Source organism: Pistacia vera, unplaced genomic scaffold (assembly GCF_008641045.1).
Source record: "Pistacia vera cultivar Batoury unplaced genomic scaffold, PisVer_v2 Contig713, whole genome shotgun sequence".
Taxonomy (NCBI): domain Eukaryota; kingdom Viridiplantae; phylum Streptophyta; class Magnoliopsida; order Sapindales; family Anacardiaceae; genus Pistacia; species Pistacia vera.
This window is the reverse complement of record NW_022196572.1, coordinates 237,519-257,461: the sequence shown is the minus strand read 5'-3', so window position 1 is coordinate 257,461 and position 19,943 is coordinate 237,519. Positions and strand designations below refer to the sequence as shown.

The window sequence follows — 19,943 nt, the reverse complement described above, 5'->3', positions numbered from 1 at the left end:
TACTATATCAAAACATGGAAACTGCAGAAACTTCCTGCTGCACTTACAAACAAATATATCTCCTACTGCAAATTCCTACTATATCACAAACATGGAAACTGCAGAAACTTCCTGCTGCACTTACAAACAAATATTCTCCCAAAAACACTTCAAACTTCAACTGCATTAAAAACTAGTTCTGCAAACTTTTTCTGCTCCCAAAAACACTCCAAACTTCAACTGCATTAACAACTAGTTCTGCAAATTTTTTTTGCACAAACTTCAACTGCAATGTTTAACTGCATTACAAGCAAAATACTACTACACACACTGCAAAATTCTCTACAAACGTTTTTTGCAAACTTCAACTATATCACAACCATGAGAACTACAGAAACTTCCTGCTACACTTACAAACAAATATTCTCCCAAAAACACTCCAAACTTCATCTGCATTAACAACTAGTTCTGCAAACTTTTTCTGCACAAACTTCAACTGCATTATAAACAAAAACTTCTGCTCTATAAACACTACAAACTTCAACTGCATTAGAAGCAAAATACTTCTACACACACTGCAAAATTTTTCTTCAAAAATCCTACTGCATTACAAACAAAAAATCTCCTGCTTCAGAAGTTTACTCTAACTAATACATCAACAAATTTCAACTCCACCACAAACTATATCTCTTGGCTGCTGTGAACACTAGTTACAAGTTTAGATGTGATAGTTAGCTTCTCCCTTAGCATAGCAAAACGTGAACAAGAGAGAGCTTTAGTTAGGACATCAGCTATCTGATATTTAGATGAAACATACTGCACATTTAACATTTTCGTGTAACTAATTCCCTAACAAAATGCACATCAATTTCGATGTGCTTTGTTCGGGCATGAAAAACAGGATTTGAGGATAATGCCCCAGTACTCATGTTATCACACCATATGACGAGAGTGTTATTTATGTGAATGTCAAGTTCCTTGAATAAGTTCTGAATCCATACAAGTTCAGTGGTTGTTTGATTAAGAGATCTATATTCAGCTTCTGTAGATGATAAGGACACTACCTTTTGTTTTCTAGATGACCATTGGACCAAGTTGCCTCCAAGAAAAGCAGTGTACCCACTGGTGGATCTCCTATCAGTTTCATCTCCAGCCCAATCAGCATCTGAAAATGCTTATAAAGTAAAGGGCTAATTCTTTGTAAAGAGAATACCATGCTGCATTGTTCCCTTAACATATCGGAGGATTCTTTTACGTGCTGTCCAATGAGCTTTAGTGGGCTGCTACAAGAACTGGCTGAGCTTGTTTACAGCAAAGGCCAAATCTGACTGAGAGTGTTAGATACTAAAGGCCACCAATGACACTTCTATAGAATGTGAGCTGATCAAATACCTTATTATCCTCATTTCCAAGTCGAAGACCAGTAGCCATGGGGGTGGAGTAAAGCTTTGAGTCTGCCATTCTTGCCTTTAAGAGCAGATCATGTGCATATTTAGTCTGGGATAGTAGTAAACTAGACTCATTTCTCTTTACCTCAAAACCCAGGAAGTACTGCACTGTCCCAAGAGTTTTTAGAGCAAATTTGCTATTCAAGTCAGCAATCAAACTTGATATGAGCTGAGAATCATTCCCTGTTACAAGTATATCATCTACATATACTAACAAATACATTAGCTTGGAATCCTTTTTGTAAAAAAATAAACTCACATCTAAAACAGAGTTTTCAAAGCTCCAATTAATCAACGCAGATTTGAGTTTGTCAAACGAAGCTCTAGGAGCTTGTTTTAAGCCATACAATGCTTTATGAAGTTTGCAAACCTGATCAGGCTGACCCTTAGCTGCTGCAGTACCAGAATACCCTTTAGGAGGAAGCATAAAGACTGTTTCAGAGAGCTCCACATTCAGGAATGCATTATTAACATCCAACTACTGGATTTCCCAATTTTGATGCACTGCATAGGATAACATTACTCTGATGGTGGCTACTTTAATAATCGAAGAAAATGTATCAAAATAATCTAGACTAGGTGTTTGTTGGAAGCCTTTAGCAACCAACCTGGCCTTATACTTTTGAAGTGTCCCATCAGAATTTAATTTTGTTCTAAACACCCATTTAGATCCTACAACATTCATTCCTTCTTCATAAGGAACAATCTCTCATGTGTTATTGCTCATCAAAGCCTGATATTCAGTGTCCATGGCTTGTTTCCACTCAGGGCTTAACAATGCTTCAGTAACTCTTTTAGGTTCAAAAAGAATAGAAGTGTGTGTAACTTCAGCTTGATAAGCAATGGAACCAGGATTAGGATAAGTGGCTGACTTTGATCTGGTGATCATGGGATGTGTGTTTAAAGATGAGGTATTGGGCAGTGGAAGAACTACTTCCAAGTTAATTCCAGGACATGTGAAATCTGATTCAAGGGAGGTTGAATTTGTATTCATATTTGATGTATCAAGCTGATCAGGTTGTACTGATGATACAGAAGCAAGATTGGGTGAAACAGCAGGTTGAACAGGGTTTGAATCAGGTCGTATTGTTGATATTGGAGACAGGTTGGATAAGGCAGCAGGTTTAACAGGTTCTGGAGTAGGAATACATTCGGGTGTTAAAGCAAGCAGGTTGGATAAGGCAGCAGGTTTAACAGGTTCTGGAGCAGGAATACATTTAGGTGTTAAAGCAAGTTGGGAATAATGTTCTATAGGAGTAGATTCTATACAATCAGAAACACTTTGAGGTAAGATCCATGAGTTACTAGTGGTGTTTAAACTAAGTTCAACTAGAGATGTACAGCTATCAAAGTGAATGAACCAAAATCACTCTTGAATGGAAAATTTGTCTCATTGAACTTAACTTGCTTAGCAACATACAATCTGCCAGTAGAGGCCAAACACAAATATCCTTTATGGGCAAGACTGTATCCAAGAAAAGCACACTTCTCAGTATGATAAGAGAGTTTGTGTCTGTGATATGGCCTCAAGTAGGGATAACAACTACATCCAAAAACCTTTAATTCGGTGTAGTTAGGCTGTTATTTAAATAAAACAAAAAATGGTGAGGCAGATTCAAGAACTGAGGTGGGTAGTCTGTTTATCAGGTATGTAGCTGTGCTAAAGGCTGCCCACCAATATTTTAATGGCATACCAACATGAGCTAGAAGGGATAACCCAAATTATGTAATAGTCCTGTGTTTTCTCTCCACTCGCCCATTTTGTTGGTGTAAATGTGGACATGGATGTCTAAACAAAATACCATTCTATTGTAAATAACCACTAAATGATCTATATTCACCTCCCCAATCAGTTTGTAGACCTCTTAGTTTATAACCTAATTGTTTTTCCACAAAGCAATGAAATTGCACAAATGCTCCATGAGCTTCAGATTTGAATTTCAAAGGATAAATCCAAGTAAACCGGCTAAAGTCATCAACAAATATGATATAATACTTGAATTCTTCCCTAGAATTGATTGGAGCTGGTCCCCAAAGATCAGAATAAACTAACTGTAAAGGATCATTGGCTCTAGAGTGAGAAATAGGAATTGGCATTGTTGCAACTTACCAAACTGACATGCCTCACAAAAGAAACTTTTATTTTTGCTCAAAGAGTGTTTTACATTCAGTTTGTCCAAGATGACATGAAGGGTTCTAACATTGGGATGTCCTAACCTTACATGCCATAATATACACAAATCTGAATTTGTAAACTTATTCATAATAGTAGTAGACTAAACATCATCAATAGAACACTTATTAACCATAGCTGTGATAGGAATATTAAAATTTTCTGAAGCCTGACCAACAACAGGGAGAGACGAAACTAAAATTGATGACTGATGAACCAGTGGGCTGACAAACTGTGGCAGTTCAAGCTGGTACAATCCATCCTTGACTGCACCTTGAAGAAGAACAGGTCTACTACACTTATCCTTTACCATACAATGGTCAGAATGAAACTCCACAATGACATTGTTATCTTTAGTGATTTGAGAAATACTTAGTAAGTTCTTTACAATGTTGGGAACACATAGTATATTCTTAAGATGAATCAATCTAGATGTGTCATAAGAGGGTACCAACATCATACCTGTATGAGTAATAGGAATGGATTCCCCATTCCTAACTTGCACCTTTGAACTTCCTAAGTGAGTAGTTTTGAACACCAAGTTAGAACCATCTACAGTCATGTGATTGGAGGCTCCAGAGTCCATATACCAAGACTGATCTTGCAAGATTTGTGGAGAGGCCATTGCTTGATAAGAGGTTGCTGAAGATTGAGGTGCTTCATTGGTAGCTATTTTGGGTGTAAGGCTGACAGACTGACCAATATTAGTTGAGGGACCAGGATAGTATTGTTGATATTGTACTGACTAAAAATTTGTAGGAGGTCGTGCATTTGACTTAGACATAAGAGGAGTGGAATAATCATGAAACTCTGTAAAGTTGTTGTGAAAGGTATTGGCAGAGTGTTATGTGTAGTTTGGAGGTTGTGTGTAGTTTGGATGTTGTGTGTAATTTGCTGCAATTAAGGCTTGTGCAAGTTCAGTATTGTGTTGAGCAATGACAGTTGAGGAAGGACCTGTTGAATTGGACATATTAGGCTGCATCTGAGAGCTGTAAGAATTGGCAGTAAAGCCTTGATACTCCTGATCAAATCAGTGGTAACATTAGATGGCAGAATGGCCTGATTTACCACACACTTGGCATACTAGTCTCAGCTTGAAGTAACTTCTGCCTCTGCCTCTGCCTCTTACCATGTTGTTTTGAAACTAAAAGTGTCCAGCAGAGTGTTGTGTATTTGGTCAGTAACCAGTTCTTCCATAACTTGCTCCTTGATAATTGCTCTGTCCAAAATCAAAACTACTTGCTGCAAGATATACTAACCCAGGAATTGGACCAGAGTTTGTAATATTAACATTGGGGCTGTGTGAATATCCATGACCAACAGCTTGACCATGAAATGGTACAAGCATTCTTTGACCAGATGAGTTAGTCAGAGGATTAGAGTAGTTAGTGGTGTTTTCTTGCTTGGAAGCAAATAGGGCAGAGTTTAAGTGCTCATGAAAATTTGACAGAGCCGAGTGTTGTCTTTCCAGTCTCATTTCGTGCTTATGAAGCATGAATTGAGCTTGTTGAATGGTTGCATTGCTACTGTGATATGTCAAATTTACCACAACAACGTCGTACTCTGGTCCTAGACCATCCAGTATATACAAGAGCAACTCTTTTTCTCCAATGTTAACACCACTTGCTACTAACTCATCCCCTAATTCCTTCATTTTCAGGACATACTCATTAATGCTTAAAAAGTCCTTTTTTGTGGTCTGCAACATATTTCTTAAGTAAAGTGTTCTAGCCTTCGAAATTGACTGAAAATGCAATTCTAGCATGTTTCATATTTCATACGCACTAATACACTTAGCTACGTGTCTGAACATGGATTCAGCGATTGACGAAAACAACCAACTAACTAAAAACTGATCTGTTCTTTTCCAGTTAAGATACTTAGGGTTTTGTTTCTTCACTAATTCATCAAAATCAATACGCTTTTCAAAAAGGAACATAGATGGACAGATACTCTCACCAGTGATAAAGCTTTCAAGACCATGTGAAGCTAACGCTGGAAAAACTTGTGACCTCCAGTTAATTCTTCTCCATGAGTTTTACTGATATGGTGGGAAGTTTAGAGTGAGCAGCTGAGTTATTTGCGTTTGCATTTTCAGCTGACTCAACTTCAGATTTTGACGAAACATTTAAGGAATCAGGATTCGAAGCCACTGACACTGGTCTACAGCTCTGATACCATGAAAGATTAGTGGCGGATTTGAAAAGAAAATAAAAGGAAATGAATGAATCGAAAGAGAAAAGAGAAAGACTCTGTTTCGTGTTCTGATAGTCTTATATATGGAAAGAGATTGTGGCTGGCAAATGTCGCTAGCTACCATGTCACCTACAACAAACCAATAAGTTCCAAGTCCAAGGACAAAAGAGAAAAATAGTATATATATATATATATGTATGATGTTTTTATTCATTAGTTAGTGGGGCATATATGACACATCATCGTTATTAATATCAACAGAATTTTCTTTTTATGTATGTACCATAGTATCATTAATGAGCCACATAATATTTATATCATGTTTTCATCCCGAACTTGCAGTTGGATTTCTTCACAATAGCCTAGAAAAATAAAACCAATAATAGGCAAAAGTGAGGTTTCTTGTTTAATTAATTAAAAAGTAATTAATCTAAGTACAGGTATGTTGTATAATATATAACAAGTTGGTTTTCTTGGACGAAAACTCAATTGTCTGCACATTCAATATAATAAGAAAAAGGAGCTCTCGCAAGACATGAGCTACATATATTTAGCTTTTTCTTAACGCATTGCTGTTTAATCCCATTTGAGCACCCTTCATTTTCTTTGAACAATACCTTAAAATATTCTAAGACAAAACTTCTCTCCTATATATGATTATGAAACTTATACACTTTTTTTATATATTGATTTCCTGTTGTTAATTCTTGGCAAATTGAAGAGCCAACTTGTTATAATTAATTTATGGGGTGATACATAAATGACTCTATTCGAAATTTTAATTTTTTATATAAAATTCAAGATTTTCTTAGTTTGAACATATTAAGAGCTAAAATTTTATACTAAGTACGAGAACCGAAAACCAAATACAGAAAAAGTGGCTATGCGGTATCATTAATGGATCTTAGAAAGTTTCCAAATTTTGAAAAGACTTTTGGGTATATATAGGTCATTGTTAATTTATGGTAAACCCGACAATAATTTAGAATTTAAAGTAGTAGTTGCATCTCCATTAGATCAATTGTTGAAGTGAAGCCCAAAACGTTGGCATTTTGCACTCACTCATACGCTGCCATTTAAAGCTTCACATGTGATGATCCTTACCATTGAAAGCCATCAACATGTGACGGCCAGCATTCATCCTACAAGTCAACCTCTATAAGCACACTATTCTACAGAACAATAGCTCTATTCTCCCTTTGTGCGATTAGGGTTATTTGCTCTGTTAGGGTTTTTCAATCTAGTCTCAAATTCTTGTGATCTTTGTACAATCTATGTAATCATAGGTTAAAGGTTGTGTTTCCTTCATTTGTAGAGAAGCTGGTTTAGGCTTTCTCTTGGGATTAAAGGTTTGAGAGGTTAGTCAAGATTGAGAGTTATGTGATTGATTCTAGTACTATTGTAATCTGTAAGTTCTTGATCTCTAGTGCAGTGAGCCCCAAATTCCTTGTGCTCAACGTAGATGTAACTTATTCAATATTTGAATAAGTGAACCACGGCAAAATCGCGCGTTCTTGTGCTTGATCTTTTTGTGTGTACTTTGATCTGTGTGTTTGATGTGTTAAGTGGTTAGGATTAGTTTATGAGTAATGCTACAGTTACCGAAGGGTGTGCAATGAATTTGTGCACCGAATGATGTGGTAAAATCCTGACCGTTGATTCATTATAAGTTAATATTAATCAACGGTTAGGATTTTGCCACGTCATTCGGTGCACGAATTCGGTGTATAACTTTCGGTAACTCTATCATTTTTCTTAGTTTATTGATAACAAATTTGTATAACAGTGGTATCAAAGCAAGGTTAGGATTGTCAATCTCTGGGGTTTCTTATTCTTGAAATCTAAGGTTTGTCAAAAATTGGGGATTTCTTGATTAATAGGCTCGGTGGAGTCTAGGGTTAGAAATTTCCTAAATTCAACTTATCAATTTCTTGAAAATTAGGAATCGATCTTGATTTCTAGGGTTTTGTTGAGTAATCACCAAACACAATCACTTAGGTCTAACTATGAGCACAACACAAGTTGAGATCACCCAGTATGATGGGAGGATCAATTTTAGTAGTTGGCAAAAGAAAATGAAGGCATTGTTGTCTCACAACAAAGTGGCAATCGTGCTAGAAAAAGATGCTACCAAGTGGTCAGATGAGAAGTTGAAGAAGAAAGCTGAGGTTGATGAGGAGGCCTACAACCTCATCACATGAATCTCTTCGACAACGTGCTATGAAAGGTAGATAGGTTTGAAACACCAATCACTCTCTAGGGTAAGTTTGAATCTCTTTACGCTTTACAATCTGTACCTAACCTTGCATATTTGAAAGGTGTTTTACTCTCTTATAAAATGGATATTTCTAGGACTGTAGAGGAGAACCTGGATGAGTTCTTGAAAATGACCCTAATTCTTAAGGGTACTGATCAAGAACTCAGTGATTCCAACCTAGCTATGATTCTTTTGAATTCATTAACTAAGGAGTATCATGTGGTAAAGAATGCATTGCAGTACACTGGAACTGTCCCTAGTGTAGAGTTAATTGTTTCTAGACTAAAAGCTAGGGAACTAGAACTTAGGGTTCCAAAGAGGAGTAGGAATAACCTGTTTGTTAAGGGTAAGGGAGAGACAAGTCAAATGGGTAGTAATGCTCACTATCTACGAACGAAAAGAAGGGTAAAAACTTACATAAGCCTAAAGGGGAAACCAACAAGTACTTTTACTGTAATAAAACAGGCCATCTAAAGAAAAACTATTTTGAGTGGATTAAAAAATAGAAACATGCTAACACTGAAAGTAATCTAGCTTCCACTAAACACAATATTGAAGAATCAGAGGTCCTGATTGTGTCTAAGTCTGATAATGTAATGGAATGGGTACTGGATTCCGGTTGCTCATTCCACATAAGTCCAAATAAGAATTGGTTCCAAGATTTTGAAGCAAATGCATGACCTTGAGATAGTGTTCATGGATAATAACAACGCTTGTAAGGTTCAAGGGGTTGGTAACATAACCTTGAGGCTGAATAATGGGAAATTTGTTAAACTAAAGGTCAGGTATATTCTGGGTGTTGTTATAAGGCTGTAAATGGGTGCCTAAATGTTTATAGGCGTAACAACATAGTTCTTAGTGGGGTAAAAAGAAATAGGCTATACATTTTGTGTGGGAATCACTGTTCTAGTTGCTTAAATATTGTACTACTTACTACAAACCTCACTGCTATGGAGAAATGGCATTTAAGGTTAGGCCACATGAGCCAGAAAGGTTTGGACACTCTAAGTAAACAGGGACTGTTTGGTAAGGATACAATTGATGCTCTTGAATTCTGTGAAACATGTATAATGGGGAAGCAACATATGTTGAGTTTCCAAAAGAGGACTCACCTAGCTACAAACTGCTTAGAATACTTGCATGCTAATCTATAGGGCCTGAAATAGTAAAGTCTCATGGGGGCAGTAGCTATTTCTTGTCTATAGTTGATGACTATAGTAGGAAAGTCTGAGTATACTTACTTAAGACTAAGGATGAGGCATTGGGTAGGTAAGTGTAGAAAATTAGATTGATAAAAAGGCTAAAGCTCTTAAGACAGATAATGAGCTAGAGTTCTATAATTCAGAGTTTGACAGTTATTGTAGTGATCAGGGCATATTGAGATATAGAACAGTTACGAATACCCCTCAGCAAAATGGGGTTGCTCAGAGAATGAATATAACCTTGTTAGAGAAGGTCAGATGCCTACTGTTTACATCAGGCCTACCAACGACCTTTTAGGGAGAAGCCCTAAACACTGCAGCCTACTTAGTCAATAGAAGCCTTTCTAGTGCAATATATTTCATATGCCTTGAGGAAAGATGGTCTAAAAGGAAGCCTAACTTGAGCCACTTTAGGGTTTTTGGGTGTGCAGCCTATGCACCCACAAATGAAAGAAAACTTGAACCTAGATCTTTAAAGTTTGTGTTCCTCGGATATCAAGAAGGAACAAAAGGGTATATGTTGTGGTAAATAAGTGCACCAGGGATTAAAATCACCATTAGTAGAGATATCCTAATGTAGAAATTGAAGTGGAAGCCTTGGATCATGACTCTAAAGATGAACCAGTAAAGAACCTCGAATTACCTCAAGAGGAATCTTTGTCATAGTATCAACTGACCAAAGATAGAACCCAAAGGGAAATCAGACCACTAGCCAGATATTCCTATGCTGACCTAATCTATACTGCATTGGTGGCTGGAGCTGAAGTGCTGAGAATTGAACCTAATAGCTATGAGAAGGCAATCAGGTCAAATGACAGAGAAAAGGCAGGCTGTAATGGAAGAAGAAATGTAGTCCTTGAAGGTGAATGGAACTTGGTCTCTAGTTCCAAATCCCAAAGACTAGAAATTGGTGGACTGCAAATGGTTATTCAAGGTAAAAGAAGGTATAAACTTTTTTGATCCCCCTAGGTATAAGGCTAGACTTGTAGCTAAAGGCTACATATAAAGGGAAGGCATAGACTTTAAGGAAATTTTCTCACCTGTAGTTAAGTATAAAACTATTAGGCTCATGTTGTCTTTAGTTGCACATTATGACTTAGAACTAGAGCAATTAGATGTTAAAACTGCTTTTTTACATGGTAACTTAGAGGAAAAAATATACATGAGGCAACCTACTGGATTTGTAGATAAAAGACTTCCCAACCATGTGTGTTGGCTGCATAAGTCCTTATATGGACTAAAACAGTTCCCTTGGTAGTGGTACAGAAGGTTTGATGCATTTATTTTAAGCATTGGCTTTAATAGGAGTAAATGTGATAGTTGTTTCTATTATGCTTTGAATAATGGTATGCCTTTGTATTTGTTGTTATATGTGGATGACATGCTCTTGATTAGCAAATCTAAGTCTAGGATAGATGAGTTAAAGGAAAAACTTAATTCTTAGTTTGACACGAAAGACTTAGGTTGTGCTAAAAAGATTCTAGGAATGGTAATACATAGGAACAGGAAATGCCATGAACTAAAACTTAATTAGAGTTCTTACTTGCAAAAACTGGTTTCAAAGTTTGGCATGGCTAGATCTAAGTTAGTAACCATACCTTTAGCTAGCCATTTTATACTTAGTAAATCTCAATGCCCTAAGTCTGATTTTGAGTTAATAAAAATGGAAAATGTCCCTTATGCTAATGCAATAGGGTCAGTTATGTATGCATGATTAGCACAAGACCTGACCTCTCCTTTACCATATCACTACTCAATCGTTTCATATCTAATCTTGGATCAGAACATTGGTTTGCACTAAAATGGGTCCTAAGGTATATTAATTTAGAATTTAATGTAGTAATTGCATCCCCATTAGATCAGATGTTGAAGTGAAGCCCAAAAACGTTGGCGTTTTGCACTTACTCATACGCTGTTGTTTAAAGCTTCACATGTGATTATCCTTACCATTGAAAGCCATCAACATCTGACGGCCAGCATTCATCCTACAAGTCAACCTCTATAAGCACACTATTCTACAGAACAAAAGCTCTCTTCTCCCTTCGTGCGATAAGGTTATTTGCTCTGTTAGGGCTTTTCAATCTAGTCTCAAATTCTTGTAATCTTGGTATGATCTATGTAATCACAGGTTGAAGGTTGCGTTTCCTTCATTTGTAGAGAAGCTAGTTTAGGTTTTCTCCTGGGATTAAAGGTTTGAGCGGTTAGTCAAAATTGAGAGTTGTGTGATTGATTCTGGTACTGTTGTAATTTGTAAGTTCTTGATCTCTAGTGCAATGAGCCCCAAATTCCTAGAGCTCAACGTGGATGTAACTTCTTTAATATTTGAATAAGTGAACCACGGTAAAATCGCATTTTCTTGTGCTTGATTTTTTGTGCATGTTTTGATCTATGTGTTTGATGTGTTAAGTGGTTAGGATTAGTTGATTGATAACGAATTTGCATAACATCAATCTTATCCACTTGTGAGCAAGATTTGTCCTATTCGGCACAGAAAATTGAAATAGAAAATTGCCACCTATGACTGCATAATAAAGCCAAACATCTTGATCTTCAATCCCTTACAATATTCCAGGCTGTAAAAGAAAATAATACGCGAAAAATGAATCCAAGGGGACTGCATCATTTTTCGAGAAAAGATCGATCCCCAATTTTCAATTTATGACCTCCCCGGGTACGCCAAAATGTTAAACCGCTCCAAATTGTTTAAAAAAGAAATATTTTCATATATAAATAATTTTATTAATTTTAATTTCCAAAATGTTAAAGATTTATTTAAAAGACAAATTTAGACATAAAATTATATGATTTAACTTATTTGTCTTCAATGAAAAAATTAGTAAGGATAAAAATAATTGGAATGTGTTGGATTGTCAAGTCTAACACCATCTTTAATGTTAGATATTAGTAATATAATATTTATTGTTTCATTAAAAGTATAATTGGTAAATTATTAGATTTTATAATTGAATTTGTACTTTAAATAAATCCTATATATTTTGAAAAAGTGTAATTATTTAAGTTGGCTATACATGTTTATACCCCTTTAAAAAATTAGCATAAAAACCCGTGTTGCCAATTTAAGGGAACAAGAGTAAATACTAAATTACCTATTTCGATAGGCTTATCTTATATATATAACAAAACAAAACCTGATTCAATGTTATTAACACTGTTAAGTTTTTTTTACTTATTTAAATACATCTTAAAAGTGTTTGTAAGATTTTAAATAAATTTATCTTTTGTCTTCTTGTTTATTAAAGTTTTTTCTTTGATAATTTAAACAAGAAAGCTCTATTCATTTTTCTCACCAAAGAACTCAATAACAAACCAATATTTTTATAAAATTTGCTTTAATAAACTCTACTTTTATAAGATCTGCTTAAAAAAGTCATACCAAATGTGTAAATTTAGCTTAGGGTTTGCGAATAAGTGAGAATTGGGAGAAAAAATGTTTGAATTTGCTTTACTAATAAACTGATTTTCAGTGATACAGTGAAGAGTAGACTTTACTCTTTTATACAAGCAAATGTAAGAGAAGATCAAAGTGCTGCGTTTTACAACTGTTTTTATTATAAAACAAAAACGCCACCGTTTGCAGAATTACATTTTCCTCCTACTACTTGGCTCTTTTGCACTTTTGTCCTTTGACCAACATCCCCTCTCAAACTGGACACTCTGCTTCTGCTGCTTCTGCAGTCTTTCACCAGCTTTTCTTAGCATTTGTATTCTTAGCATTTCTTTTCAACTCATTGGTTCTTTGACCAACATCCCCTTTGAAACTAAACCTCTTTCTCTGCATTTCCGTTCCGGCTAACTCATTTTCTTCTGCATTTTTGTTCCAGCTAACTCATTTTCTTCTGCATTTTTGTTGCAGCTTCAGCAAACCACAACTTCTCCAGCTAACTCAACTTCTTTTCAAATAATCAAAAACTTTCAACAACTCAAAACTCATTTTTCAGTTCTGCATTTTTGTTGCTATTGCAGCAAACCATAATTTCTCCAGCTAACTCAACTTCTTTTCAAATAATCAAAAACTTCAACAACTCAAAACTCATTTTTTAGTTCTGCACTTTTGTTGCAACTGCAGCAAATCAAACTTCACATCAGCACCATCTCATCAACCAAGCTTAACAATCAGCAATCAAATCTCATCAACCAAGCTTAACAATCAGCAACCAAACATGACAAGTAACTTCATCAAATCAAAACTTCACATCAGCACCATCTCATCAACCAAGCTTAACAATCAACAATCAAATCTCATCAACCAAGCTTAACAATCAGTAACCAAACATGACAAGTAACTTCATCAAATCAAAACTTCACATCAGCATCACCTTAACAACCAAGCTTAACAAGTCAGTAATCAACCATGATAATCAACTTAGACAGCATTTCATTTGCAGTTCATCATTTGCAGTTTCAGCTTCTCAACTTAACATTTCTTAGCTCAATCATTTGAGATTCAAGACTATCAAACACAGCTTATGCACTCTCTGCTGCAAATCTGCTGCAACTGTTGGCAATACTCCAATCTGTCACAACTGCTGCAACACTCACCACAAATCATTTTGGTTAACACACACCAGAGAGAAACTAAAACCTGTAACAACAACAAACTGTAACAACTACAAACTGTAGTTTTATCAGTTAGAAGTTAGGAACTGCAATCATATTCAGCTTCTGTCTCAGCTCAGAAAATTGAACAGCAGACAATGCTTTTGTCAAGATATCTACAATCTGCAATTTTGATGGTACATATTGGACTGTCAGATTCTTGGCAAGAACTTGCTCCCTAATGTAGTGAGCATCTATTTCTATATGCTTTGTTCAGGCATGGAAGACAAGATTTGAAGCTAAGGCTCCGGCACTTGTATTGTCGCACCAAATTACAGGTTTTGAGGGCAATTAAAGGCTGAGTTCAGTGAACATACTTTGAAGCCATGCAACCTCTATGGCAGTTTGTGCTAATGCCCTGTATTCAGCTTCAGTGGATGATAATGCAACAGCTTTTTGCTTCCTGGAGCTCCACTGAATTAGATTAGGTCCAAGATAGACACAATATCCACTAGTAGACCTTCTATCTTCAACATTACTACCCCAATCCGCATCAGCATAGCATTCAATATTCAGGGAGCTTGCTGGTTTAAACTGAAGCCCATAGTGCAGTGTTCCTTTAACATATCGCAGAACACGTTTACATGCTTGCCATTGTAACTCAGTCGGGGCTTGTAGAAACTGACTAAGATGATTAACTGTAAAGCTAATATCTGGTCTTGTCAATGTGAGATACTACAAAGCTCCAATTGTGCTGCGATATAAAGTAGGGTTATCAAACAAGTCACTATCATCACTCCTTAGTGTAGTACCAACAGCCATTGGTGTAGAGCATGAGTGGGCATCCATCATCTGAGTTTTAACAAGAAAATCTGAGGCATATTTGGACTGCCTGAGATGTATACCAACAGCTGTCCTGACTGCTTCCAGACCTAAAAAATACTTGAGTGATCCTAGAGTTTTCAAAGCAAATTGCTCATTTAACTCTCTCAACAACTAAGTAATGTAGGCTGCATCAGAACCAGTTATTAAAATATCATCTACATAAACAAGAACTTAGATTAGTCCTGATGATTTTTTAAGAACAAATAGACTAGAATCTGAAATTGAGTTTTGAAAACCCTTGTCTTGAAGAGCAGCCTTGAGTTTATCAAACCAGGCCCTAGGGGCCTGTTTAAGACCATATAAAGCCTTATTCAGCTTACACACATGGGAAGGATGAGCAGCTGATTCAAAACCACTTGGTTGCTGCATAAACACTAACTCACTCAATGTGCCATTAAGGAACGCATTGTTCACATCAATTTGTTGAACATCCCAAGCATTGGTTACTGCTAGAGTGAGAACTATTTAGATGGTAGATGGTTTTATAACTGGACTAAATGTTTCGAAATAGTCCAATCCAGGAGTTTGTTGAAACCCCTTAGCCACTAGTCTGGCTTTATACTTCTACAGAGTACCATCAGCATTCAATTTTGTTCTGAAAACCCATTTGTTACCCATAGTATTCATATCTGCAGTAGGAGCAATAAGGGTCCAGGTGTTGTTCCTAATTAAAGCATCAAATTCTGCCTGCATAGCCTCTTTCCAAATTATAGATTTTAATGCTTCAGCGACTGTCACAGGTTCTGATTCTATAGGTGACTGACTAGTTGTAAGATAAACAGCAGGATCCAAAAAATCACAGGGTACATTATCATGACTAGCAGCAGCTTTGGATCTTGTGATCATAGGGTGAGAATTCAGTGGAATAGGAGGTTGAACACTAGGGAACTGTGAAGTAGTAAGATCAACCTCAAGTTGACAATGTGGTAGAGTGCTAGATGGTGAATAGGGTAGGATAGACTGAGATTGAGCAGTCTGTAAATCTGTATTAGAACTGCCAGAGTGTGTTTTGGAAAGTGGATCTAAATCTGGAAGCTTATAACTAGATGCAGGATCACAGGCTGGTGTGGCAGAATCTAAATCAACCTCAATATGAAAATTTGGCAAATTATTTGAAGGGGAAATAATAGGTAAAGAAGATATCAGATTATGACTTTTTGAGTGAGATGAGAAAGATTCTGATTTGTCTGGAGTAACCTCATGTGAATTTATCAAAGAATTATGACTAGAATTATCAGCAATTTTAGAGGTACTAGGTAATGATGAATCAAATAAGTTTGAAGAAAATTTACCTGCTGCTGTAGAATTAGTACCAACTGCTGGATTGTTAAGAATAGTCTGAGAACCAGTTACTACTTGGGGATCAGAAGCTGCTAAAAAGAGGTTATGTTGGAAGATTATATATGGCAGTGGTGAAGTATTATTGGAACAAGCATTGGTGGAATTGGCTGAAGGGTCAGAATTGGATGGAACAGAAGATTTATCAAACTCTTGAGAATAAGGAAATTCATTTTCATTAAATTTGACACCAGGGGTAATAAAAATTTTTCCATCAGCTCTTAAACACTTATAAGCTTTGTGAAGTAAACTATACCCTACAAATACACATTTTGAGGAATGAAAATCAAACTTGTGACTATGAAAATTCCTAAGAAAAGGGAAACAAGAACAGCCAAAAACTTTAAGACTTTCATACATAGGATATTTATGAAATAGCATGAAATATGGAGTGTTATTATTTAAGACAGCAGTGGGCAGTCGGTTAATGAGAAAGGCTGTTGTTTCAAATGCCAACCACCAGTATTTTAAAGGCATAGAGGCATGAGCTAATAAGGTAAGTCCTGTTTCAATAATGTGCCTATGTTTCCTCTCACTACGGCCATTTTATTGATGAACATAGGCACAAGAGTACCTAGTTTGAATACCATTTTCAGTCAGATAGGGAAGTAAAGCTTTGTACTCACCTCCTTGATCTGACTAGAGACACTTTAGTTTGGTTCCAAACTGCCTCTCAGCAAGGTGGTGGAATTTGATAAAGGTGGATTTAACTTCAGCTTTTGTTCTAAGGGGAAACAGCCATGTAAAGCGACTAAAATCATCTAGGAATTGTACATAATACCTAAATCCTTCTACTGAGGTGACTGGGGCAGGACCTAACACATCACTATGAACTAGAGCTAAAGGTTCTGTAGCATTAGATTGAGACAAGGGAAAACTATTTTGTTGTAACTTTCCTAGCTGACAAGCATCACAGAAGTTAGACACTTGGATAGGCAGACTTTGGTTTTCAGTAAGAAAAACAGATTTGGGAAGTGTTGATAAGATTTTATGCAATGTAGTTGAGTTGGGATGACCCAATCTTTTATGCCAAATCATGTGTTGATGTGAGTGTTTGTCAACAATCAAGCAATTTGGTGAGGAACCAGCAATGTAAAAAATTTCAGCATAAATTGTTCATGATCAGGGCAATTAACAACAGATAATTGTTCACTAACAAGACAATCAATAGACATTTTTCCATTAACATAGCAGTTTGATTCATTATGTATTTCATTAGTAGTAATAGTAGGACAAACAGTAGGTTCAACAGAAATACATTTTGACTCATTTCTAGAACAAAAGCCATTACATTGTTCTTCAGAAACAGAACCTTTATTATAGCTAACATTCGAAACTATATCAGGATTTTTATTGACTTTTCCAACTAACTCTAGATGTTGGTTGTTGGTCACAGGTTTATGGAAGTATTAAGAGGAGTCTTTGGTTGAAGGACGCATAAAATGTGCAGTGGCTGCCAGGTTTGGTGATGTATAAGCAGTAGGCAGATCAGACTGATAAGAAGAGACACATGGTTTGAACATGTCAGTGGTGTTTGTTGGAATTTCCAGTTGATAAAGTCCTTCTTTAAAACCCCCTTGTAGTAACATGGCCTTGGATGACTTGTCCTTAACAACACAAGAGTTAGCATCAAACTCAACAACAACATTATTATCCCTTGTAAACTTAGAAATACTCAGCAGATTTTTTGTGATTTTAGGAACACACAGTATATTTTTAAGATAAAGACACTTAGAATGAAGACTACTAGGAATAAAGGAGTGACCAGTATGGGAAATGAGAAGGTACTCACCATTGTCAACCTAAAGCTTATCCTCACCTTCATAGTTCTTACTAATGCACAGCTGAGATAGGTTGGAAGTGACATGATCTGTTGCCCCAGAGTCCATATACCACACTGGATCAATTGGAGTGGTGACAGAGGCCTGTGAATTATTGTACAGTACTGTGCAGTTCTGAGCTGGAAAAGCATTGCTTCCAGGATACCCCAATGAGGTACCACCAGTATGAACCAGATTTGCTTGACTATTGACTCCTAACTGGTGATTAGGAACTCCAAATGTTGCTGAAGAACTGACATTATTCTTAGGATTGCCAGTGTATTGTGACTGTTGTGGAGTATAATATGGTTGTTGGGATTGATTGTACTGTGACTGCTATGGGTTATAATGCAGGTGCTGTGTTTGAAATGTACTATCAGGATGCTGCTGTGAGGTACTAATAGGAGAGTACAGTACTGGTTCAGTAGGATATGTGTTGAAGTGATGTTGTGGTACTGGATCTGTAAATGAGTGGCTAGTAAAATTTCCATTGCCAGTTTGAAAAGTGCCATTGTACGTTGAGTTATATCGATGATAACATTGGATGGCTGAATGTCCAGCTTTATTGCACACTTGACAGATAATTCTTCCCTGCCAGTGCCTCTACCTCTGCCTCTTCTGTAAGTGTTGAAACTGGAAGATCTAGGGTTAAATGGCATAGTGTTGTAGGGTAAAGAGGAATTAGTAACTGGACCAGGTTGTGTGGTAGTATTGTAGGCAGAGAATGAAGGCTGAACAGGTGAGACAGGAGACTGAGTAGGTGAGTTAACATAGGAGGGTAAGGTAACATATTTTTGTGAGGTATGTGGGCTCCCAAGAGACATTAGAGAGGGTATTGTGCCACTCAGGTTATCTACAGTTTTGACAGTACCACTCACTGGTGAACTGATTCCAGACACATTGTAATGTCCATGACTGGTTACAGAGGCTATATTTGCTGAAGTATTGTACAAGTCTATGGAATTAAACTTTTCAAGCCGGATTTCATATTTCTGCAACAAAAACTGTCCCTCTTGAAGAGTTATAGTATCAACTTTCGATTCTAGTCTAGAAGTGAGTGTCATTACAGTTAATCATATTCAAGCCCTAGACCATCTAACACATACTGTAATAAATCTCCATCAAAGATAATCAATCCACTTGCAGCTAAGCTTTCTGCAGTCTCTTCCATTTTCTTCACATAGTCACTAATACTCAATCCTCCTTTATAAGTTGTTTGAAGCAAATTTTTCAAATGTAAGGCTCTAGCTTTTGAGTCTGTAACAAACTCATTTTCTAAGGCTAACCAAATTTCATTTGAAAATCTACACTTAGACACAACACAGAACATGTTTTCACTAATTGAAGCTAGTAACCAACTCACTAAGCATTTATCAGTCTTTTTCCACAAAACATAAGCTGGATTTAAGCTTTCTCCAACAGTATTATTGCTAAGTTCTACCTCAGAGTCATTAATCAGAATCGGAGAAGGACAAGGCACTCTACCTAATAGGTGATCTTCCAGTTCATGTGAGCCAACGGCAAAGAGAACCTGAGAGCTCCAAAACCGATAGTTGTTCCTTGTTAGCTTGGGATTGATTACTTGCAAGCTTGAGGTAAGAACTGCAGTAGTTCGATTTTGTACTTCAGACATCATCTTCCTAGTGCTGTTAAGTGACTGAGAGTGAGTAGGATCTGAGGCCCTTTGACGTTAGTCAATGCTCTGATACCATGTAAATTTAGCTTAGGGTTTGCGAGTAAGTGAGAATTGGGAGAAAAAATGTTTGAATTTGCTTTACTGATAAACTGATTTTCAGTGATATAGTGAAGAGTAGACTTTACTCTTTTATACAAGCAAATGTAAGGGAAGATCAAAGTGCTGCGTTTTACAACTGTTTTTATTATAAAACAAAAATGCCACCGTTTGCAGAATTACATTTTCCTCCAACTATTTGGCTCTTTTGCACTTTCGTCCTTTGACCAACAAAATGGACCTTAATTTTTTTTTTTTTCTTTATCTATCTTTATATCCTTGATATAAGTAGATGAAACAAGACCAATAACTCAATATGGGAATCCCATTTCAGATTAGAGAAAATTGTGTTACGA

At 36.4% G+C, this 19,943-nt stretch overlaps 1 protein-coding gene across 1 annotated transcript; it reads right to left on the bottom strand.

Annotated features, from left to right (window-relative positions):
• Positions 1-4,777: 4,777 nt before the first annotated feature.
• LOC116114556 lies at positions 4,778-5,365 on the bottom strand. The gene has a single exon (XM_031400700.1). It carries the CDS (start codon positions 5,363-5,365, stop codon positions 4,778-4,780), a length of 588 nt encoding a protein of 195 aa, XP_031256560.1.
• Between the last annotated feature and the right edge of the window lie 14,578 nt (positions 5,366-19,943).

What these genes read in the sequence shown, in the direction of transcription:
- LOC116114556 (XM_031400700.1), bottom strand. Translation starts at nt 5,365, where the DNA reads ATGCTAGAATTGCATTTTCAGTCAATTTCGAAGGCTAGAACACTTTAC.